This window comes from Haemaphysalis longicornis, unplaced genomic scaffold (genome assembly GCF_048455015.1).
Source record: "Haemaphysalis longicornis isolate Haplotype H1 unplaced genomic scaffold, Haemaphysalis longicornis Haplotype H1 scaffold_4, whole genome shotgun sequence".
NCBI classification, from domain to species: Eukaryota; Metazoa; Arthropoda; class Arachnida; order Ixodida; family Ixodidae; genus Haemaphysalis; species Haemaphysalis longicornis.
The window spans coordinates 32,488,055-32,511,839 of record NW_027526361.1 but is presented as its reverse complement, the minus strand read 5'-3'; the positions used below and the strand labels follow the sequence as shown (position 1 = coordinate 32,511,839).

Sequence of the window (23,785 nt, the reverse complement as noted above, 5' to 3'; positions counted from 1 at the left end):
TTTAGCTTTGGGTGGTTCATTTGCGGGGGGCCACGCTTTTCCCACTGTGCGCTTCTATTTCACAGTAGTGCTGCTGTTGACGCCCGTTTTGTTACAAGAGTGCTGGCCACCTTTAGCTACACTCACCACGCTTGGGACGGAGGCAGCCTCGCTCGCAAAGATGAATGCATGCTCCCGCTTTTGTATTCGTCACCTCGCTTCTTTCCTAGTTTGAGGCTGGGGTGGTTATAGGGGGGTGGTTCTCGTGATATTTATTTTCCATTGTTCCCCGTGAAAGTGCACGTTTTGTTAACGTCGGCGTTAGATGCGTGGTTTTCGGCTGCTTGCTTCTGGAAAAGGCTGACCTGGGAGCATGAAACGATGCCGCAAGTGTTTGCCTGACACGTACGGGGTGTTTTTGAGCATATAATACCGCTCACCTCCTGCTCAACTCTGACCTCGGTGTATCGAAGCTTGCGTTTAGTTTGCTGCGTCTTTGGCGCTTGCTTGAGCCACGGTCGTGTCTGGAGCATTCCATGTGCTTTGTACAGTCTCTGCAAAGTGTTGATGTGTTTTCACACGTTTTTGGAACGGGGCAGATGTGTGGTTCTGAATCTGCTCGGAGCAATCGACTCAGGTGATCAAGTTTTCGACGTAAAACGAAGCTTCGAGTGGAATACGTAATTGTATAGCAGGCACTTTTTTCTTGTTTGCTTCATCGAATGCAGGTATACGTTTGTGGCGTTATATAGCATAATATGACCACGGTATGACCTCTGCAAGCTATCTGTTAGAGGCAGCGTCATTAATTGATGCTTGCCTTTCCTTATTTAACCGTTGGGTTAAGCTGATGTTCTCGAAGATATTTATTACGAATATTATCCTGGTACTAGTAGCAACGGCAGGTGGGCTAACTTGCATTGTGAATACCAATGTGAAGAATGCAAGACAATGAAGGGAGGTACATTAGGATAAGGACTTGCTAACGAATGAATTTTGCTGGAAAAACTTAACACAAAACACACACTATGCATGCTCGAGCTGCCAACAAACGAAGCCAAATTACTAATATGAGTCAAAAGCACACTTACACATTACGAGACCTCACATGCTTGCATGATTTCTCCCTTCTTTATAAAAGAGCGATAAATCATCCGTGCACACCATGCCAGATCGTGGCCTCCTCACAAAAGATTTTGTTGAATATAATATAAGCTGTCTCCTCTTCTAAGAGGGACACAGACGGGACACTAACACACGTTGCATTCTGGTTCTAAAAATTTGGTAGACAGTTTGCTTTCCCCAACCACAGGATATTCTGTGAAAGCGACTTATATTTCTGCTTTTATAAGCATTAATCGAATCCCCATAGTGGATATGTGCTACTCCGTAGTTTTGTATTGGCCACGGATTACCAGTGTGGAAAGACAAGGCAAAAGTGACTGCTTGGAATAATTTGATTTTCGAGTTATAGCAGCCAAATATGCCTAATGATAGGGCAGTTTTGTTAAGATTGCTGACCTAAAGCAGCAGTTCCTTTATGATAGGGGAATTAGGAAACCTGGTAACCAAAAGTAGTTTTACACTCGTGCAGATAGACCCCTACTTAGCAAGGAACCGAGAATTCGGAAAAAGGGGTTGACTTAGTCATGTCAATATGAACCCGCTGTCACATGTTGTACACCTATTGTGACACCTATGTTGTCACTACCTTTGTACTGAGAAAGTCGCTCTCCCCATCTGTTTTGTAATCTGAAGAGGCTGCACTGGCGTTTTTATTTCCCATTGTTTATGAAACCATGTTTGTTGTTGAAAATACTGTTTTCTTCTATTGGGCTGTGAAAATTAGTTTCATTGTGCTTTCACAGCATGTCACATAACTGGCTGTGTGGTTAAAAAACTTGTGTGTGTTAGGCTTAAAATTTACGAATGGAAACTGTGTTTAATTAATGGTCCGGGTCTACCAGTGAGGCTTTAATAAAGGGGCCATGCAGACAAGACACAAGTTAGGTTCTTTCAAAAGGTTGCCTCGTTAGAATCATACCGACACCACTTTTAACACACACTTCTCTCAAGTAACCTATATAATGAGGGAAAAAGGGGAACGACCCACTAGCTCATTTCCCGCAACAGAACCTATGATGTATGTGCCCAGCTGTGCGATTGGCTGAGGCCTGCAAAAGCAAACACAGATCAGGCAGGGCTTATAAGCTTGCCGAACGAGCTTTTTGCGCCTAAATGTAATGCATATTCATTTTAGAGCAGTAAGAATGGTGCAATAAACAAAGAAAGTTGTGAAAATACACGTAAACATGGAAGTACCGATGTGCACTGCTGTTGGTACTGGGCGCACATGCTTGTTTTAGCTGCACAGAAGTCCGCCGCTTTGTAGTTGTCTTACACAACACTGGCCGATTGGTGTAAGCGACGTATTACGGGACCTTGTTTGTTGAGCATGCCCCATGTTTCACAAAAGGATTACCTACTTTCTACTGTAACAAAAACCAACCAATTGTAAATACGGTCAAAAACAAAGCAACGGCGGCCAACGGTTCGTGGCTGAGTATCGTAGCGTCATCTGGGAGGACTGACGGCAAACAAGGCTGCAGAGCCGAATGACGCAGTGGAAGTTCGTTTTAATATGCGCCGTTATGACTTCATTGCAGACGTCGCAGCAACACGATTTGGTGGGAGAATCAAAATTTTAACCTTAATCGATTAATTTCTCAGTGATTAGGACATCATTTGCTGCAGGACAAGCGCTGGGGGCACTATAAAACTTGGAATATTTCAAATAAAACAAAATCTTGTATTTTTGTCTTAATGGCCCCTTTAATGGCACACAGCAGTTATCTTTGGTTGGTGCATGGATGTTTGCTGACTTGAATTTTGACTTGGATTCCAAGTAACTGTTTCAAGAATACCACAGGTAGCATGAACAACCTTCACTCATGTTTCAGTAATGTGAACATTTTCAGCTGGAATTTAAAATGTCGAATTCAAATCTCTGCACTGTATTTGCTGCAGATGTGGCTGTAGTTGACATACGTGAAATTCATATGTGTAGTAGTACTATTTTATCAAATCCACACAATAACAGGAAACACATAAGCTGGTTTTCTCTTTTTTTTTTTTTTTTTTGCACTTAGAAATTAAGTGCACGTTTCTGTTGGGGAAAATATACAATTGTGAATTGTGTGAATACGTAATCGCAAATTTTGTTGCGTACCGTGCATCTGTGTTTGAGGCTGATTATCCAGCAAGAAGAATAGGCACTAATTTCTGCAGCTATTTACTATGCAATCATTTGTTGCTCTTAATTTATTCTTAGAACCACTGAAGATTTCCAAGTTAGGAGGCATTGAATGAATTGTCTACGTTCTGTGATGCTGACAAATAGGTTTAATTTTAGCTAGTGCACAAGCACAATGTATGCGTAAGTTACCCGGCAGTTTGGTTCGGGGTGATTTTCTTTAACTCACGTGGTACCGAGAAGAAACCCCAAATGTTTCTTTACAGTGAATTATTGATCTTTTATCTGAATCACGTTAGCTGTCCCATTCCAAAATGTTCTCGAGGGAATACTGCTTGTTTATTGTTTTCTGGTACCTATCATGTAATGCTTAATAAGAAGCATTGAAATTAGGCCACGGAAGTGGTGTGTTGCTAAGTTCCATTTTTAGAGCTGCCTGCCGACGTAAGTTGGTCTGAGAGCTTGTAACTACCACATTGCTGGACCTTGGGGTTCCTTATTTAAATATTCTTTCTTCACCATTATTGCAGCTTATTGCCTTTGTAACAACTATCATTGCTTTATGACCTTTGGGCCCATTATTCAGAGAAAATTGCTTATGTGCACCCACTGTTGCCGACGAATTTCGACATCTCAAAAACAGAATTGGGCACAAAACGTGTTCTCTCGAGTCTGCACAGCAACGCGTAGACAAAACTTCAAAGTGTGTTGTATCTGCATAAAGATTCAGTGCTGTCAACTGACAGAAGTTGGTGCGGGTTTCAAATACTTCGAGTCTTAACGCGGGGGTGAGTTCACCACTCTTTGAGCTCCTGTCATCTGTTAACAGTGCATTGACATCAAACTTGCATAGCGTCGAGCTGACTACTGGACCTCAAAGTTCTTGTTGTGTTTTTGCAAGGACAATGTTAGAAGTAAGCTCGTTCAAGGGGTGCAAAAAATATGCTTTTGTCGCTTCATGCAAAACCACATGCATCTAGTCAGTGCATCTGTCCAGCTGACTGCACACTTGATGTCTCATTCGCATTGTAGATACCTTGACTTCGGTCATCAACGCTGTAAGGTGGTGCAATCAAGGGTGCAAAAACCTTCACATTGTATAAAGAACCCCCTTTTGTGCTCGCCCCATACAGGCCCTCACATGCAACTTTTATAATGTAGGTTAGCCATCACCGAAAAGAAGTGTATGCAGTAAGCTGCCCTGTGGCACACCAAAATCTCAAGTTTTTTCTGTGTAGGCAGTTGGTGTCGATATTTCACAAAGTGCACAGAGGCATGTACAAAGCGGTCGCTGGTGTGTTAGAAACACTGGTTTACTCACTGCATGGTGTGTGTTGTCGTTCTTTTGTTTGTGCGTTCTTTTCACCCTTTCGGGGTCACTTTGTACGACTTTGGCTGTAAATAAGCTCGGTGTAAAAGTGTTTTTACCAGTTCCGAGGTGCGAAGTGCTGTATATATGTTGAATAACTGTGCATCGTTGTGAAGTGTTTGTTGTCACACGTGTATGATATGCTCAAATTCTCATTCATGGTAGAGGCACAGCATGGAAAGCTTTTGTAAATTCTGTTTCTGGGCCTGCTTGCTCTTTGAATGTTAGCGCACTGTGCCCCTGTTGACGCATTTACGCAGCGCGGCATGTTTGATAATCGTCCCATCTGGCAAAAACGACTGGTTTGCAATAAGCCTCGTGTTTCTTTGGTTAGGCCGTTACGTATTACGCCAGCAAAGCCTGCCTGTGCTTACTGTGTATGTATACTTCATCAAGACTGGCTGTGCAGATGGTTTGGCCATTGTGGAATTGACGTCTATGAAGTACGGCTGTGTATATTTTAGAATGCAGAAGGCTTTGTAATCTGGCAAAAAGATACTCCGAATAAACAGCTCACATGAGTACGTTCATATATAGTCCTTTTCTTTAATTTATTTGACCTGCCTGGACACCTTCTCAGTGGTTTCTCAGGCACTGCACATGATTGACTGATAAAATAATATTAAAAACATTGGCTGCCTACTGTGTGTCATTGTATGATATTTTGCCTTGCAATGTTAGGAGTATTTGTTAGGTATAATATAGCTTAAGTGCCCTCCATACTAAAGTATGTGAAACCATCTTGTCCTAAAAAATGGATAGCTAGCAAGCTTTTCAGTGTGCCGATCCAAACACATATCAATTAAACATAACTAAATGCACATTGGAAGAGTTTCATTTTGTCTTAACTGTGATGAGAATCACCTTGTGGTGACCGTCTGCAAAGGCATGTTAATGACTTTCCATTTCATTCCGAAATTTCCCACGTCACGTGTGAGACAGCGAATACGCGTAAACGGAAGTTGCGGTGCTTGTTGCTGTTTTTGGACAGCATTGGGTTCTGGCAGGGGGGCCAGCTTCTCGGGGCACACTCAACCAAACGTCATGGAAAGAAGCAGGATTTCGCGTTTCAGGTGCTCATGTGGTGTTCCCTTGGCAGCCCAGCAGAGAGGCATAGAGAGTGACCGTGCCACATTCATTCTTTTCATGAGTTTTCTTTCCTTGCTCTCTAGGGGAAGTGTCATTCATTGCCTTCGCCTACGCCTCCTCTCTGGTTGAACCTGTGCTGCACCTGGAGACCCACAAAAAACCTCGGCCAAAAAGAGGCTCACAGCTTTGGTGTAAGACATATGCTTGGAAGGTGTGTGCATTTGTGTGTGTGCAAGGGTGCTAATACATTTCTTTGTTCTTTTGACAGCCACAATTTCTCCTGGCTAAAATTGCCTCAGCTTAGCCAGGTAAAATTACTCTGCCTTTGTCAAACATCTGAGAGAGTTTATCCACGTGAATCATGCTGAGCAAGGATCCTGAGGCCCTTGGATTTCTTTAAAAACAAAACATTCATCACGTGATTGAAAGTAGTTGTACCACAAAATATCTTCAACCTAAAAAAATTTTGCTTCACATGAGTGCCCTTTGGAAATAGCTCAGATGTGCAGAAGTGTCTGTGCTCTTTAAAGTGTGTAAAGGGCTTATCTATATTGGCCCAAAGAAGAAAGGTCCAGCTTACAAATGAGTCCCAGTAATAATGAATTTATTGAAAGAAAAGCAGGAGTACAATTTTTAAAATCTGTCTGTACTGCTTGGGCCAGCCGAGTCGGCCAAAACGATCAAATTTTAAGGAGGAGAAGCTGGCACCACTTCAAGAGCTGTGTTCATTGAAGACTAAACGTATAGTGCCGTTAGACCTTCTTGTTTGGCGTCGGACCCCGTCGTTTCTTCGCCTGTGACTGCAGCTCCACAAAATCCTGCAAAATTTGCACAATCCGTGTAAATAAATAATAACTGAATGTCGTGAGAGCATCTCCTGTGACTCGCGAGTCGGAGATATAACTAATTTAAAGTCGAAGGGGAGCATTACATGCACACCTGCACACTTAAAAGCCTTGCTGTCGTCAAACAAGCAGGCACGTCTAAAAACAGAACATCATGAGGAGTGCTTCCAAGCAGTTTAAATGAACATTGTACATGTTGCTCCTGTAAAAATGTCCTTCCAGCCATGCTGTTGAGTAGAGTACGGAAGCTGACTTTAAATGGCTCGATGTGTAGGTTCTATTCGCTGGCGTGGTATGCATGCGGGCAACCATGTGTGTGCGCCGTCACTGCTTACGTCGGGCTCCGCGAGATGGCGGTACTAGCCATGCTAAGCACACGACATGCGTTTGATGTTCCAAACTGTCCCCCACCGAACGCAAACTAATGCCTCGAGGCCAATGTGAGTGCGATTAATAACGTATCTGTTGACACCACTACTGCAAATCGGGTTGAAACGAGGCAGACAACGCACGGCGGTGTTTTTTTTTTTTTTTTTTTTATCATCTAGGTGCGGGCGCAGTGGCACAAGCCGCGCCATGTCTGTGCCAAAGCGGCACATGCATGGCCATTTCCAGAGATGCCAAGCGAAAAAATTGACCGCTAACCTTTTCAGTGAATACCATCTATAGCAGAGCGGCTTGCGGATTCATTGAACATTTTACGCCTGGAAGTTTCTACAATTTTAGATGCGACGCTGAGAGGAGCATCTCTTGCCGGCGGCCCTGTCCTGCGTGCGTCCGTCGTCCGCATCCGCACAGCTGCGTCTCTCCTCCGCTCGCCTCCTCTCCTCTCTCCGATAGCGAACATTCTCTCCCAACATCTGCGGTTGCGCGGCGCTGCGCGCGGCTGCGCACTGTGCGCATGTGCAGTACTCCACGGTCTCCTCTCCTTCGGGCACGCTGCGCATAGAAGCGGAGTGCCGCACTTCGGCCGGTCTCTCAGTCGACGATCGTCCGCGCTTGCGCTTGCGCTTGCTGTCTTGCCGTACCTGACGATTGCTTGATGCGAAGCCAATGGAATCCCCTTCAGCGTCGCATCACACCAGGGTTCCCGCGAGAGGAGGTGGGCGTAATTTTTTTTGTATGACTTTTTTAAGCCAAATTCAGCTAACGGCCTCTGCCTCGGCTTGTATACAAGACAGAAGTATTTAAAGGTACCAGTGTTTCTCAAGTTAGCACAACCTTCAACAATAGGTTACATCACTCCTTCTAACTGAACTCGTAAAAAGAGCACATTTCATTGGGCATAAACATTCGTCAGATCAGAAAAGCTTTAAACTACAAACTGTGAACTACATGCTTGCAAACTGCTGCAGAATTTCCGGAGAGGATCGTGACCTTAGTGAAGGATATGGTGTGCGCTGCAACAATGCCCGCCTTGCTTCCAAAGGAATGAAGACGTGAAACGTATAAATTGTCGCAAATAATCTTTAGTGCACCTATACTATGAAACAAATTACACCACGTTTTTCCATGCTCAGAAAGCTCAACATACATCCTGGATTATAAACAAAAAATCTTTCATCACAGTTTCAAAAATTGTACGTACTTTGAGGTTACAGCATGGATGGCCAGCGAAGCTGTACGTTGTTTGAGCAGGTGTAAAATATTTGTATAAATAGAATTATTTGAGTGTGAAACATCTGTGTTCACTTCAGCTTCTCTTTCGCTGCATGATCCACTATAGTTCATCTCATAAGCTAGCTGCAGCACTGTGGAGGCTACATTGTTGTCCCCCTCAGGGCGCCTAACTCACCGCGAAGGAAGCGACAAAAGGCGCCGGGGCCGTGCGGTGCCACTTGCCGAGAGGGGAGAAGGGAGTGTCCTTTCAGGACCCCCTTCACGGCAAATTAGGCGCCCTCAGTGGGCGCACTATTGATAACAATGTAGCCTCCACAGTGCTGCAGCTAGCTTGTGAGATGAACTATAGTTCTGATGGAAGGGCATCGCTAAGTTGTGTGGCATCATTGCTATGAGAATTCCTGTCACGACGTCACTTATGATGTGACTTCAGGTCCTGATGTAGCTCCCCATTATGTATCGCATCTCGTCTACTACTAATGGTTCCTATCAGCTTTTTAAACAATTTTGTACATCATTGAAAGATGTCAACTTGTGCAAGGCTCCCACCACTGACAAGTGCCACTCAACACTGCCTATCAGTACAACGGTAATAGTTTCACTAAGGGGTTGCTAAACACACATCAGGCCAGGAGAGAACAGTTTCTCCCACAACACGGAATGTTTTCTGTTAATGGGCAGCAACTCGCAATGAAGTTCCTAAATGATACCGAAGTAGTACACTAAGTAGAGCATGCTACCTGGGTACGCTAGGCATAGTATGTAACTAGAAAATAAGCAAATAACTTAGCCAATCATTTAAAAACAGCTCTAGCAAAGCTTTGGTTCTTTTTATTATGATAGTATTCTTAAGTTTACCACATAGGGAATTTACTGTCACAAAATGTGCATGCCATTTCAAGATGATTTAAGCAATGTATTTGTCTCACATTCCCTCCGCCCATCATTAAAGAAGCAACTGTTTCCTGTAGTTGAGACCTTTGGACTGTTGTGGCTAGGACAGAGAGTGATCGCACGTCATACCTCATCTGAAGCGTCCCAGACGTTTGTGCTTCTATGGCCCTGTGAAAGAGAGAGAAAGAAATCGTATTGTAACAAATTTCAAATATCCTGTTATCATTCCCATCTTTTTCAACGGTTCCTTCGTGGTCCACTAGTGTCGCGAAGAATTTTCGTTGTGATCTTTGGTTCCAGGCTGATTTGAACCCATATATCATCGGAATGCAAATCAAAGTCATCGCAATAATTGAAAGATGCCAAGAACTCCACTCAAAATTTGCATTTTGGTTTTTTGGAATTCTAAAAATTCCAATTATTTTTAAACAAGCAATGTCATTGAGTGAGTACATTGGTAGAGGCAATAAATGCAGACAGGAAAAAGAAAACTAGCATGCGTACTGTGAGTTATTTTTGTTTCCACATGCACACCAGTAAATGGCACCAGCATGGTTTATGCCCTGAATTGTGGAGCCACAGCGTGTTTAGCAGTCAGTGCAGTCCAGAATATTTATGGCATCATCAAATATTTTGTCATAAGTGAATATTCAAAGATACTGAAATCAAGTTTTCAAATCAAATGTAAATCAAGTATTAAAATGTCTTCTATGCACAATTGAAAGTACACTATTACCCGTGCACTCGTTTAAAATGTGTGAAATATCAGTGATTAGTGAAGTATTAAGTAACGGCGTATATGCCTTGTTTCTGAGCATGTGCATGAGAGACATTTAAGCACAGTAAAATGCATTATCAGATCCGTATCCCTTTGTTGTTGCAACAGAACACACGTAAATTTCAAGTGGACACATTCTTTTACCAACAAGACTGTGTGCAAGTGCAGCAACTCAAAACGGTCATCGGTGATTCCAAATTTGTGACATCGAGTCACCACCAAAGCACTTACTGACTGGTCATTTGGGGTCGATTCGTGACGAGCAGGTACTATTGTTGCTGAAAGTGAAAGTCTGGTCGGCGCACGTGGTGTTGCAGATGCTGCCGGCCTCTGGCCCTCAGACGCACAGGTCGCCAAAGCCACTGCTCGCGTGGCGACGGCAAAGGTCTCGGCAGCAACCGAAACCTGGTAGAATAACACGGCCAAATAGTAATACAATAAGTTGCATAGCAAACCATGGCAATTTTGTCTTTTTGAGGAAGGGCAATCATTTCTTCTGCTGGTTAGTGAACTGGTGATGGTTGCACAATGCCATTGGTGTTGTTTAATTTCCAGTGGCAACATCAAGGTTTTCTTTATAAAAACAGAGGCAATTTGCTTTAAGAGCTTTGAGTATTATTGAATATTTGGCACCACCAGGCAGAGGATATACTTCGAAAAATCAGCATTTTAACAATATGATTCTCCAAACCACTAAAAAATTGTCCACAGAAAGGGCTATTAATTAATTCATACCTCCAAAGGGAGCTGCCCGTTTGCTGAACCAGTATTTAGAAGAAATCTGGTAACGTGCAGATCAAGACATCGCATAAAGAATAAGTGCATCCTTACATATTCGGTGTGGAATTTTTTTTCTTGCGTACACCCCCATGAGAAAATTCAAGATATCGGTTCAATACATGGCAGCACACAGAGAGCCTGGATACTTTGGAATCGGGGGATATCCCGCATTTCATATGGTGGGTGTGGTGCCATAGGGGGATCGCTCTTATCCACTTCATTTGTTTGGGCATAATTTATGCAATGTTACATTGAATTGCAATATCTATTGCGGGACAACACAGGTGTGTGTCGTGCCAAGCACATGACAGGAAATCGTTCTCCCTCGGATCTTTATCATGGGGAAATTGGTGATAAACACTGCCTTGTCATATAGTGATTACCTGTATGGCAGCCTTTTGACATAGTGATGCTTTAACCCGTTGGCCTGTGGCCTTAATTGGGACAGCAGGCTTTGCTTAAGTTCACGAATAAGCGTAACTTTGGCTGTCCGCAGCAACACTTATTGGTACAGTCACGGGTACAGTAAATCATGCAGCCTTGAGTGGTGCACTAATAGCGCGTTATTTGTGGTTTCATGGTTCAGCACAAAGGCAACTGAACATGAAGCAATGCTTTGAAAGAACTACAAGGATATATGCTACCCGTCTCTGCATATCCCAAGCTGTAGCCATGATAGGTCAGAAAAAGTGCAAGTCCTATGTCATACTCGCATCTCATCATTTCAGAACAGAAAGAATAAACATACGTATAAGAGCAGACAGTATTGACATGAGATTCCATCCCAGACCCAGTAGTTTCGCACTTTGTCACTTCATTTTAGAGAGAGAATTAAACTTGCAAGAGCATAGGTGTGGGTGGATATATGCTGACGTCACTACCAATGGGCATCTCCTGGTGGGATGGTTGATTTGATTGATTGATTGATTGATTGTAGGGTCTAACGCGCCGACACAACGCAGACGATGAGGCGTGCCGTAGTGGAAGGCTCCGGATTAATTTTGACCACCTGGGGATCTTTAACGTGCGCCGAAAGCTCGAGCACATGGGCGTTTTTGCTTTTTGCCTCCATCAGAAAAGCGGCCGCCGCGGCCGGGAATGGAACCCGCGACCTCGTGCTCAGCAGCGCAACGCCTCAGCCACTGAGCCACCGCGCCGGGTCCCTGGTGGGATGGGTTGCCCCAATCCAGGTACTTATGAGAAACTTGGGTGCACCGAATTGTATCATCTTCTTTAAGGTCTTGGTGTTGGTTAGTGAGAATTTGATGAAATTTCTAACTTAAATGGCAGTGGGAAAGGATATTGCGGCACTGGATTTTGACTTTCTTTTTTGTTTGAAAGTGTGCACGTGCCTGTGTATAATATTGTACACATCAGTGGTTCTTCCCTACCACAAAAACATGAAACATATACCTTGTACTGAAGGATGTGTGTTCGGGGCACTAAACACATAAGGGCAAACACATTCTTTGATTTGTAGCCCGTTGTTGTTGTAGCACAGCACGTATGTAAATTTAAGTTGACGCATTGTTTTACTTACAAAGCTGCAATAACTCAAAAACAGTCATCAACGAGTCTAAATATATGACAGCTGGTTGCTCCAAAAACACCCACCAATTGGCCACTTGAGGTTGATTCTAGACAATTGGGTTCTGTTGTCGCTGCTGTCAGAAGGCTGGCTGGTGTGCCCGATGTTGTAGGTGGTGGTGACGTGAGCTGCTCCTGTCCTTCTAATGCACAGCTCGCTGAAGCTACTGCTGATGAGGCAACGGCCACGGTATCCGGAGCGGCCAAAGCCTGATGGAACTGAATAGTCAGACAGAAACATTGGTACTATGGTAAGGAATCGGGCTAGCTGGTTTTCGCGCTTGGGGTTACCAGGGGCACACTCTTTAAAGAAGACAAACGGACGATGTGGACAGCACGAGCGCAAACTAACAACTGATTAATTAGAAGTGGAGCATTTTCTTGGGCATCAAAACACGTAGAAAGGGTTACGAGGTACAACTGGAAAGGGGGGAATTGAAAGATTTTTTTTATATGCACAGGCGCTAAACGCCGTAATTTCGTGAATGGCTCTGTATTTTTGTTTATAGATGTGAGCTGCAGCGTGATCTGTGCCTGACGCTTTTGGTTCCCTAGCCATCTTGCTATGAGCTGCTTTTTATGAATTCTATGTCTAGAAATCACACAACAAGAGCACACGTGAAATCTGGGAAGCCTTTCACATATCAACACAGCAGATCGAATGCGCGTGAGCTCATGGTCAATCGAGCTGGCCCCACCCGAAATAGAGTGGAGTGGAGGGAATGGAGGAAGGAAGGGCAAAATGGAATGGAGGGCAATGACGGGAATGACACAGGATATACATGCTTTCACTGTGGGTGTGCATTTGCGGCAAATGGAAGGGTACTCAGCACAAACGTGGCATATATATTGGTGTAGTAAAAGCAACTCACCGCACTTGATGCTTTTTTTGTTCTTTTTCTTGGCTTATCCTGGAGAAAATGGTAAGAACAAATCTGGTCAAGCCCATCTACATGTAAATAATCGTAGATTTCAAAACTACTTTCATCTTGTGGAGCAATCATATTGCACGCAAAAAGCGCTGTTTGTTTGTGCACGCATATGTGACACGACAGGAATGTTACAAGGCATTAACGTTTTGAAAAATGCCAGCATTTGCATAATTACATACAATATGCCTTGAGCTGTTTGTCATTTAGCAATAGGCAACAATGTGACATCAGGCAAAAGAGATGGCTTTTATCACATTTATGAAGCCTTTTGTGAATAATTTGTTGGGCCCGGAAACCACCAGCTTGCATATTTGGCATATAAAGAAAACAACTCACTGCATCTGGCGCCTTCAATGCACGCTTTTTTGGCTCTGTCTGCTGTAAAACGACGTAATAAGGATAGGTACGGTCAACTCATCTGATATATTGAATACAGCAACGATATGTTAAAGCAAGCTACTTAAATAATAATTTTAGAACAGTCTTAAAAGACAATAATCAGTTGTTCTGCGGTAATCTTACAGAACCAAAAACAAGCTATTTTAAAAAAACTAAAAGCCAGACTAAAAACCAGTTAACAATAACATCAAAGTACATTCTGCTGCAGTGGCAATGTGGGCAGTGCAGGCAAAATAGAAAAGAAGCAGAAAAACCCGGAGAAAAAATAAGATTGCCCTATCCCAACAGAACATTAAACAACAACAATAAAAACTTCCATGTTTCAATACGTCTAAAATACATTATTCCAGCCCGCACTATTATCGGATGCAGTCGATAATTTATCTAGTTCAAAGGCTTACATTACCAATAGTTGAAAACGTAAGTATTAATTTGCTACAACACGAAGTTATAGCTGATAACTCTAATGGGGCATTGAAAAAAATGTAAAAAACAAAACATGTGGGGACAAAACCAAAAAGATTACTTCAACCGAAGAAAAACTCACCGTGCCAACCTCCCCTGTTACATGCTTTCTAGCCAGTTGAGACTAGAATGGTAAGAACAAATCTGGTCAGAGTTTTTTGCATTGAACAAAAAGAAAAGCCAAATATTTCAAAAACCCCTTTCATCATTGCATGCAGGCAAACACAATACATTGCTCTTCAGATGACAATAAACAACAAATAGTTTGCAGAGACCTAACTATAAAAAATTGCGGCCATTGTATTAAAATACATTAAACTTCGTTTAGTAATGCATATCAATATACTGTATTTTCCCGCGTATAACCCGCACCAAAAATGCGAAACTTTTAGCGGTGATGTAGCGCTGCGGATTATATGCAAGGCATTTACGCAATACGGGGGGATATATATTTTTGTTATTCGTCGACGGAAAGGGGATGCGGGTTGTATGCAGGGGTGGGTTATACGCGCAAAATACAGTATTGGGCTCAGAGAATTTCCACTCGAGTCTTGCTGCAAGCTTTTAGAAATATTTATGACAATATTGGTGAATACACTACTGCTGCCACCAGTAGTTGCTGCAATAAGACTGCTAGAAATTCTTTTCACCTAATGGTAGGATTTGTCCTGAAGATAAAGCTCTCTATACATGTAGTCAATTAATATATCTTCAAAATACAAGTACAATTGATAATGATTAATGTAAAGGGACACAGATCACAATACACTGCATAAGTCAGACTCAGTAATCCATCAATTCAGTACAATAATATGTTACCACCTTTTAGTAACATATGATCTTTTATCGTAAGCTTCTGGTATCTGCACCTTCTGGGAAAAATGCATTTGTGGGTCGTCATACGGGCATAAAATTGGTTCAATTGCACAAATGGTTAGGTATAGCGCCCGTGCATAACTATTGGTGCCCACATCAAAGCTTTCCTAGATACAAACAATAAATTAATAAAGCGGTCACGTGCTGTTATCCCATCTTCCGGTGAATGTTTACACATTATGAGCTCAGCCAATCCCCTTTGATGATTTGTGAGATCACAAGTCATTGTGGGGCATATATATATATATAGGGCAGCGATAATTCATTTTCAAGCCTTCTGGGGTTTCTTTTTTTCATTATTACATGACCGTTATTGCCAAACATTCAGTGTATACTTGTATTACTGCCATTGCATTCTAGCAAGATGGGCTGCCTTGCATTTTGCCCTTTAAAGTCCCATTGACAGTAAAGGTCTCGGATGTTCTGTATTTCAGTAAAAGTATATATGGCATCAAAATATACATTACAGTAGCTTGTATCTTTAGCTGAAAAACTGTTTGTAAATAGCATGCACCCAGCCTCTTAAAAGCAAAATAATTGTGCACAGACAAGCTACTGCTTCAGCATGATCGTAACAGCAGGTTAGCTTGAAAACAGAAGGTCATTTAGAGTCCTAAACTTTGTCCCCAAAAACTCAGCTCCACCGTTGTCAGACGGAAACGTACTCTCAGTGCCTGTTCAAGCATGTGAATTTCCGCGTCCTGCTCAAGAAGGAGCTGTCGATACTCATGCTGCTTTCGTTCTGCGGCAGCAGCTTCCACCTTGGCCGTGGCTAGGGACTCCCTAATGACACAAAACGCAAGAGTTAGCACAAGTGCATGCATGGGAAGAAGGAAGGCGCATGCAGCAATGTGTGGGTTTGATTGTCACTTGTTATTCTGATTCATTGTCTCTTCTGGGGACGTGGGATGACGCGCAAAAAATTAGTACATAACCATGCAGCTGTTTTGGTTGAACATGCAAGCACAAGTCGGTTGTAAAGTATATATTGAAACTTTTTGTCACATATCCGGAGTTTTCAACCTTTTTTTTAAGGAAATGACAGCCTGCTGAAATCGTTATTCCATTTCTTATTACCCCATTTTGCTACTCCAATTACACAAAGTATTTTAGCAGTTATAGAGAACCTCCGTATTTAATACGCGTTAGTTTGGCTTCAAATTCCTGGCTATATTAAAACAAGCAAACAGAAACTGGCAAGATAAGAAGCATAGTGAAATGGTAAATGCTTCCCTAAGAGATGTTATTTCCATCTGCTCTCTTGTCTCAGGAGGCTGCTGGAAAAAAAAAGGGAAAGAATTGTATTAGCACTGGAAAGCTTGCAGAGGCATGCCAACGACTGCTCCACCCAAAAGAGCTTCTCTGAAATTGTACATAGAGCACATATCACCAAGTGGCCCACTACGGTTTGCAGACTCCTCTGAGCACGCCTCCTTAAAGGGTTGGTTAAAAATGCCTTTAAATCCAGGTTGAGAACACCTCTCTGGATTTTTTTAGTTATACAGGTACCAGGAAAGATTCAGGGCTTAAATAAAATAAGAATTGCATACTGTGTATTACCTGCAAAGACTAATTGGAAGTTGAATATTTTTCTACCGGCCAATCAAAATAAATTTAGAATACTCGTGCGGGTGATGTATGGACCGGTGCCAGTTGTCTGCTACTGAAACTGATTTTGAAATTTGTGGAGTTGAAATAAATAAGCATAAATAAATAAGTAAGCGATATTCTCATAAATAAGGTGATGGCATTATTACAGGTCATATTTAGGTGATAATATGTCTTTCAATGATTTCGTGATTTTAATTAAATATCATTTCACTGTTTTATTGCATTATTACTGATGGCATGCAAATACCCAAATTTAGGACTGTGAATTTAATACAAACAGTAAAAACTGGCTGAGAATCAAATAGAATATTTTCGAATACCAATATATTTGCTCGTATAGAGCTCCTAAAACATATATATACAAAAAAGATGCTACGCAGTCAGGACTTAACACATATGAGTGAATTCTTGCACTAGCACTTGATAAGACTTAACACATATGAGTGAATTCTTGCACTAGCACTTGATAAGAAAATGGTACAAAGAGCTAAAAACAAAAGACTAAGACAAGATGGCAAAGCAGTAGCAGGAAAATTTGTCCAACATTTCAATGAATGAATGCAGATTCCTGCACACTCTGTGAAGACTGCAGAAGTATATTTCACAGGCTGCAGTTTTTTTTCTTCAAAAAGAGGCCTTTGCTAAGTATTCTGGGGACTGGTATGACAAGTATGTGCTATTAATCATACATGCAGTGAGATATACCTACGGCAAGCATTGCTAACAAGTAATAACTGCATGTCGTTTTTTCATCATGCCACTTACATTGACAAAGAAACTTTTTTCCGGCCTGTTTACACTATAACATCCACAAGAGTTAGTTTCACGCGTCAAAGCTTGTTTTAGGCTTCTTTGCACAGCTTTCACGCCGTGCAACAAAGCCAACCCAAAAGGGCATGCCGTGAGGTGAAGCTTTAAGGTTTTTATGGCGTGCAGATGAGCTCTGCCGCACGCCATAAAAACCTCAAAGCTTCACATCATGGTGACACCGCATTGCATTTTCAATTGGAACCAATTGAAAATGCAATGGGTTCCATAGGTCCTATGGTTTTTTTTTCAGCTAGGAGCAAATTTATGGTTCGATTACACGTAAATTTTCATTACATACTCTAAGAATATACTTCAGACGGTGGAACTGGACTGTGAATCTGTCCTAAGCCTAATCGTCAATAAAATATCAGCTTGTTACCCGTTCGTCTTCTTGTTCTACTTTTTCCATTATATCCAATATTTTTTACGCATATATACATACGCACACATACAGGCACAGATTCCTGTGCGTAAAGAAAAACCGACATTTGAGGCGTATAAGGCTAGGCCTCGGTTGCACACAAAAACCTATTTCTTGACCTGTACTAGCGCAACGGAAATTCTATAGCTTTGCAGAAACGATAAACTCTATAAACATATCTGTACCCTCCCAAGCATGAAAAATCACGCCGTCTGATTTTGCACACTTGACGTATCTCTCACCCCTGTGCATAAAAATGAGCATACCAGGTCTCAGTTCAAGGAACTGCCCCAAATTTGCTTCCCACAACTCGCGCTTGCCAACATCAATGCCAGATATTCACATGGCCCACATTTTTACTGACGGCTCATCTACACCTCAAGGTAGTTCATCTGCTGTCTATTTCGTCAACCAGCAAAGCGCTGTCCTACCGCCTTGAACGCGCAACCTTATCCACGTCTGCCGAGCTGCATGCAATTAAGCAAGCCATCCGTATACATTATTCGTCAGCCACCAGCACAATGGGCTATATTCACTTGTTGCAAACCTCACGACGTGCCAGCTGTTTCAGCCTTGCACCACCTAGCCTATGTCCCCACGGGCTCCGTGTGATCCTATACAATGAAAGCCTGCACAAATTGCACCATTGTCGGTAACGAGAAGGCAGGTGATCAGGCAGCTCGCAGAGGGCTACAGCTGCCAAATGTAACGAAATTTTTCTTCACAAAGCACGAGACCGCAGCACTACCCAGCCTACCTTACAGGAATGAAATCGCCTCTGGTCTTTCCCTGAAACTCAACATCTTTTAATTTCCTGCACCATGCAGAGTCTGGCCCCAGAATGTGGCTACCAAAGCGGGTTCCACGACAGCTTGAAACTCTTAACCGGTTGCGTATATCACCGCAGCACTCACAAATTCCTAGCGCCGGCCATCACCTCGGCCAAACCGCGAATCCTTATTGTGACAGCTGTGCATTGCCAGACACAGTTGAGCACGTCTAATTGCTAGAGTGTCTGGAATACAGTCAGGAAAGAAATCGCCTCGCACAGAAGATCAAGTGCCTCAACTATGGATCTTTATCTGTGAAAGCTCTTTTTGGACCCTGGCCCTCCATCACAGGTCAGCGGAAAAGTGTTGGTTGCCTTATTTATTTACACGACATCGGCATTGCAGAGACAATCTAGAACTCCATATCCTCACCTGTGAGACCTTCTGGACTTTTACGTCGCCCACGCAAAGCTTCATGTTAACTTCTTTTAATTACCACTCCCTTTCTTCTCTCTCTCCTCTTCCCTACCTCTTTTAGGGCCTTTATTCCCCTCTTCCCATATCGGCAGAGTAGCATGTAGGCGAGAACACAACGGCAAACCTTTCTGCTTTCATCTTTTAATAAAGAGCTCTCTCTTTCTCTCTCTCTCTCATATGCATATTCTTCCGAGAAAAGAAAATAATCTATTCTGCCTTATCAACAACCCCGAAAGCTAGCTGGTTGGCGGGACACGAAATAGATGTTATACAACACTTTCAGGATTAATAAAACAAGCCCAAATTGTCTGGATGGACAATTGCGTACCAGGACTGGTAGTTTGGTGATTATGCTGCCATCACCTGCAAAGAAAACACATTTATTTATCTCGATAACGGTGCATAATCGTAGTAGAATTAATTCTGCCACACATTGTGTAGCGGACCTAATTTCCTGACAAAACGTGAGCAAATCTTCCTCCTTCAACAGTAGGTTGAGGGGCAGACACATGCGTGTCTCAATTTTCTTTTTTTGTTGTTTTGATTCCCGTTAAGCCTAACGCCATGATTTCAGGGCTAACTTTGTCAACAGGTACCTGTAGCTGGACATGCGCATAATGAGCGTGACGTTGGTTGCACGTCGTAGGGTTAACTTGAAGGTTACTTAACCTTAAGCCTAAATAAAGACGTCAGGCCTAGCATCAGGCTTCGGTCTCGTCAACCGCTACCATTGGAAAAAGTGCTCAATATACTCAATGTACTTACATCAAGCTTCGGGTACCAGTGACATCATAAGTCTTCAAAGCGAAATGAAGACACATATATCCGGCAGATACTGTTTGTCTAGCAAAGTGAACCCTACCGTGAACACAATGTTAAATAAACTGGCACTACTACTACCATAGCAAAAACGATGCATACTTAAAGAGTAGCACATACCCGCTGTGGTGCATTGGAAAGCGTTTTGTAATCATGATGCAATCAATTGCTTCGGCATGCACAATCAAGATCAATAATACCATCAATGATCTATATTGAGTGCCATTATACTAGGGGGGAGGGGGGGGGGGGTCGACCACAAAAATGTGTACTGTTGCTCTAAATTTTGTGTGCATACTATATGAGCCTACGAATTGAGTTACATATCGAGGGGTACCTACTTGGTATGGAGTATTGGAGAACGCCTTTTATAAGCAATATACGCCTACAAGGTAGTATACCAGAACACCTGTAATCTTTTCAATTTTTCTGTAGTATCTTGTACTAGCCTTATAAATTTGCGTACTCACTGAAGATGACACGAAGCCACTCGAACTCGGCGAGCCATTGTTCGAAATATCCAAGATCGCCCTCCGTCGTCTGGTCCCCTGCACGACAAATTGAGGACTAAGCACTCCGCAACGCCACGAACCGCAGTGCCGCTGCAGCCTGAGAACCCTATCTAGCCATGGCACTCTATTGCCACAACTGCCTAGTACCGGAATCACGACTTGCTAGAGAGCTCAGACTGAATCAAGAAGCCATCTTCTGAAGATCGAGTGTCTTCTGCCTGGATAATAATGTTATCCCTCTTCTTCAGGGGAACCCAGTGCATAGAACTACAGTTAAATCTGGATGTAACAAACCTCCATGTAACGAATTCCTGGATTTAACGAAGTTTTTCAATTCCCCATTGAAGCCCATGTGTTTGCGACCTCTGTGCGTGCGACGGTTAATCTCGATGTAACAAATTTGCTACGCTGATGAGTCATTGTCTTTTGTAGTTTTTTTTCCTAAAAATTGGATAAATTTAGCGAATTTCGCCCGCACCGCAAACTACCGTGCGTTTCTACGTGTAAGTGTGGAGTCGGTTAGGTGTTAGGTCTGCCTGTTGGCATGTAGTCACGCGTCTCCACTGCTATCTGTGGTGTCAGTCAGGTCGTCAATGATTAATTCTGCTGCCAGAAAACGAAAAGTTTTTGTCTTTTCAAGACAACCTCCCAATTTTAAACTTGTCTCCTCCGGCGAGAAAGAATAACGTTGCCACTCGGTACAGTATCCCAACTAGCACCCTCTTAATAATTTTGAGTGCGGAAAAGAGCACCAGGTTCGCAAAAAGGCGCCTGTTCAGTATAAGTTTGGTACTTCAAACACATTAAAGTAGTATTTAAAAATGTCAGGGCAAGAGTGATAGATAAATTACGTTTGTGGATACGGGGATGAGTGACCTTGCTTCTTTGAAAAATTGCGCAGTTCTTTTTTTACTGTGAAATAAATCCTTGAAGGGTGAGTTAACCTTCCCTGAAGTCTAGCATTTTGGTTAGGTTTCTGCTTCATTCACGCAAGCGTAACGAAAACCTGCATGTAACAAAGAATTTCGCATTTTTGTCAAGGTTTAACTGTAGTCGCTTTAATCGATTGTCTTCAAGACTGCCGTATGTCTGCGATAATTAATACTGAACATCGTCGTTATTTAAGCGCAGTTATCTCATCATGTTTTGCCAAACATCGTGATGAATAAGTCTAGATGCAGCGATACTAAAATTTGTCCATACAGTACGTGCCATGGGGACCGGTTCTCCGATAGCAGAGCGGAGCACCAGTCCCAGTACGGTTCCCGGTAGGTGACCAGCACTACTGCGCATGTGCAGAGGCGGAAAAGCTGGTTGTGCGCGTGGTGTACCAGGTATCGTACCGGGACCGATTCTCCGCCCTGCTATAACTCTCTGCTTCCGAGCACTCGTAATACGTACCCCATAGAGGATTTAGTAAGCCTAGAAGACTGTTTACGATGTATGCTGGGGCAGAAGTTTGTTATGAATCCCGATTTGCCGGTAGTACAAATGTTTTCAAGGACGAGGATATCCCATATCTCAGCACAGATACGGCACATGATTCTGAAATTCTATCTTTTTCCTGAATTGGTGCACATGCTGGCACAAAATTGTCAATCGTGTTACCTGGCTCAACCATCTCTGGGCCGGTGTTGTTTTTGTCCATGATGAGTCAACAGCTCTGGCGGTGCGTCTGGAAAGAATCCAAATTTAGGGGAGCTCGAATTATGACGATTTATAAAGTGTCGACAGGTGCTGAACCCAGGAAAAGCTCATAGAACTGTACAGCTGTACTCGATCAGTACCCATGCTCGTGATAAAGCATGCGGATGAATTAAGTGGTTCACGAATATGTTTCGTGAAAAAGAAAAAAAAATATTCTGGAGCACTTGAGTCTGTTTACGTCGCTTTGTTGAGAGGGTGCTCCACCAGACCGGTATTCTGGAGGTCGTGAGTTCGTATCCCACCTGGCGGGCATTTTTTTCACCACTTTCTTTCTGACTCAAAAAATCCTTCATCTGTTTCTATGACCTACCGCATTCCCCCCTTTGCTTTCCGAGGTTTTCTTGACTGCCAAACCTTATTCGCTATATATATATATATACATGCGCACTGTCGGCTGGCACTGAGCCATAATGCACTGGCGACAGCTGTCCGCCTCATACGAATTCGCGAGAGAAAAATTAGTCACATTGCGGGATTGTGTAGACGATCCAGTTATGTCCGGGGACGTCCTGCTGGATTCCTTACTTACCATACTTACCAGAGTTGCGGCGAGCAGTGGGCATTTAAAACTGTAATGACGTTCTTGGAAAGCGTGTCCGTGAAGAGACATTTCCATATTTTTAATTTTGTTGTTTTAGTATTCTTCCCTTTCTTGGCACTGCGCTCCTTCTAGTTTTGCTTCATTTGTTACTTCTACCATTCTCCTTCTACTATTTATCTTTGCATTTTGTTTTATTTCCTTATTGCGTTTTATTATGAATATATTTCCGCTTTCCACCTATAGTAGGGCTGATCTCCCAACTTATCATTAACGAGCCATATGTCTCTCTCTTCTCATACTTTCGGTTTTGTGTGATTGAGAATACCTATAAATAGAGCAGCTGATGCTTGGTCATGCAGGTAGACAACAATATCTTGGTGTTGCTGTTGGCATTTATTGTTCCAAAATCTTTCAATAGCGATAAAAAAAGTATATCCGGATCAACTTTGTTAGAACAGCTTTATTCCACAGAACAGTTATATTGCGCAAACCAGTTATATTCCACGGAATAGTTTACTGTGATTTCAAATGAAGGTTGTGTATTTTTGTTCTTTTCAAACCATATAGCTCTGCACAGAAAATAGGTCGAGGGTTAATCTGTGCTACTGCTCCAATTTGTTGCGCGCACCACACCTCAATTCCGTCGAGGAAAGACGACCCGGTACATTAAATATAAGGTACGCAGTGTGTGCGCAGCATATTTCAAATAGCTTACCTTCAGAATACACCACGAAAATTGAATGCCCGCACAGCGCGGTACTGCCAAATAAATTTATAGCGCAGCGTTGAGCATATATAACTCGCCCTTAACCATAAGAGCAAATATATTACTTGCTTTACAAGTAATATATGTTAGGCGTAAAGGAAGGAAGCTCTTAAATCATTTTAGTACTTACGATGCGTACGGATCGTTGTGCACCGTCGCACGGTGCGGACTCCCAAAATCAGACGACGGGCAGAATTTCAAGGCTTGCAAAGTCAATAATTGCGCATCAAAGAACTCAAAATTCTAGCTACATTTTAAATGTAGATTTTGCGTTTCTTTACGGTTTAAGGAGCACAAAGAGAAATAAATGAACCTGCTGTTTGTGAAAACTCTAGCAGACGATAAGCAAGTGAAAAGCGGCACGGTAAAGCGTGAAAGTAACGTTGCGTGGTTTCAGCTGCGTTCCCCATTTCTGTTTGTCGTCAAACCCAAATGCAAAGCCCTTGTGATTATTTTTATTTTTTTTTTTCAGTAGGAAAGCACTG

The 23,785-nt window shown here is 42.6% G+C and overlaps 1 protein-coding gene across 14 annotated transcripts; it reads right to left on the bottom strand.

Moving 5' to 3' along the window:
* Window positions 1-6,257: 6,257 nt before the first annotated feature.
* LOC144178482 (uncharacterized) lies at window positions 6,258-23,701 on the bottom strand. 14 transcript variants are annotated; one of them, XR_013324017.1, is made up of 12 exons: window positions 23,431-23,701; window positions 21,895-21,961; window positions 20,245-20,322; window positions 19,284-19,318; window positions 15,532-16,143; window positions 14,073-14,114; window positions 13,463-13,504; window positions 13,067-13,105; window positions 12,222-12,413; window positions 10,059-10,189; window positions 9,179-9,217; window positions 6,260-6,508 (listed from the first exon to the last, which is right to left on the bottom strand). XR_013324017.1 is itself a non-coding variant. In XM_077706379.1 (12 exons), exons 5-12 carry the CDS (start codon window positions 15,688-15,690, stop codon window positions 6,443-6,445), a joined length of 750 nt encoding a protein of 249 aa, XP_077562505.1. In that variant the 5' UTR covers window positions 15,691-16,143; window positions 19,284-19,318; window positions 20,245-20,322; window positions 21,895-21,961; window positions 23,431-23,701; the 3' UTR covers window positions 6,260-6,442. The 14 variants fall into 14 exon arrangements, 13 of the variants coding, with proteins under 13 accessions (XP_077562507.1, XP_077562506.1, XP_077562505.1 ...); XM_077706379.1 differs by having other exon boundaries at window positions 10,059-10,232; window positions 13,463-13,501; XM_077706376.1 differs by having other exon boundaries at window positions 6,261-6,508; window positions 10,059-10,232; window positions 20,241-20,322.
* Window positions 23,702-23,785: the final 84 nt, after the last annotated feature.

Coding starts and splice junctions, on each gene's coding strand:
- LOC144178482 (XM_077706376.1), bottom strand. CDS start 15,690: ATGCATGCACTTGTGCTAACTCTTGCGTTTTGTGTCATTAGGGAGTCC. Junction 14,115..15,531: donor TGCTTGAACAGGCACTGAGA/GTACGTTTCCGT, acceptor TTACCATTCTAG/TCTCAACTGGCTAGAAAGCA. Junction 13,505..14,072: donor TAACAGGGGAGGTTGGCACG/GTGAGTTTTTCT, acceptor GTCGTTTTACAG/CAGACAGAGCCAAAAAAGCG.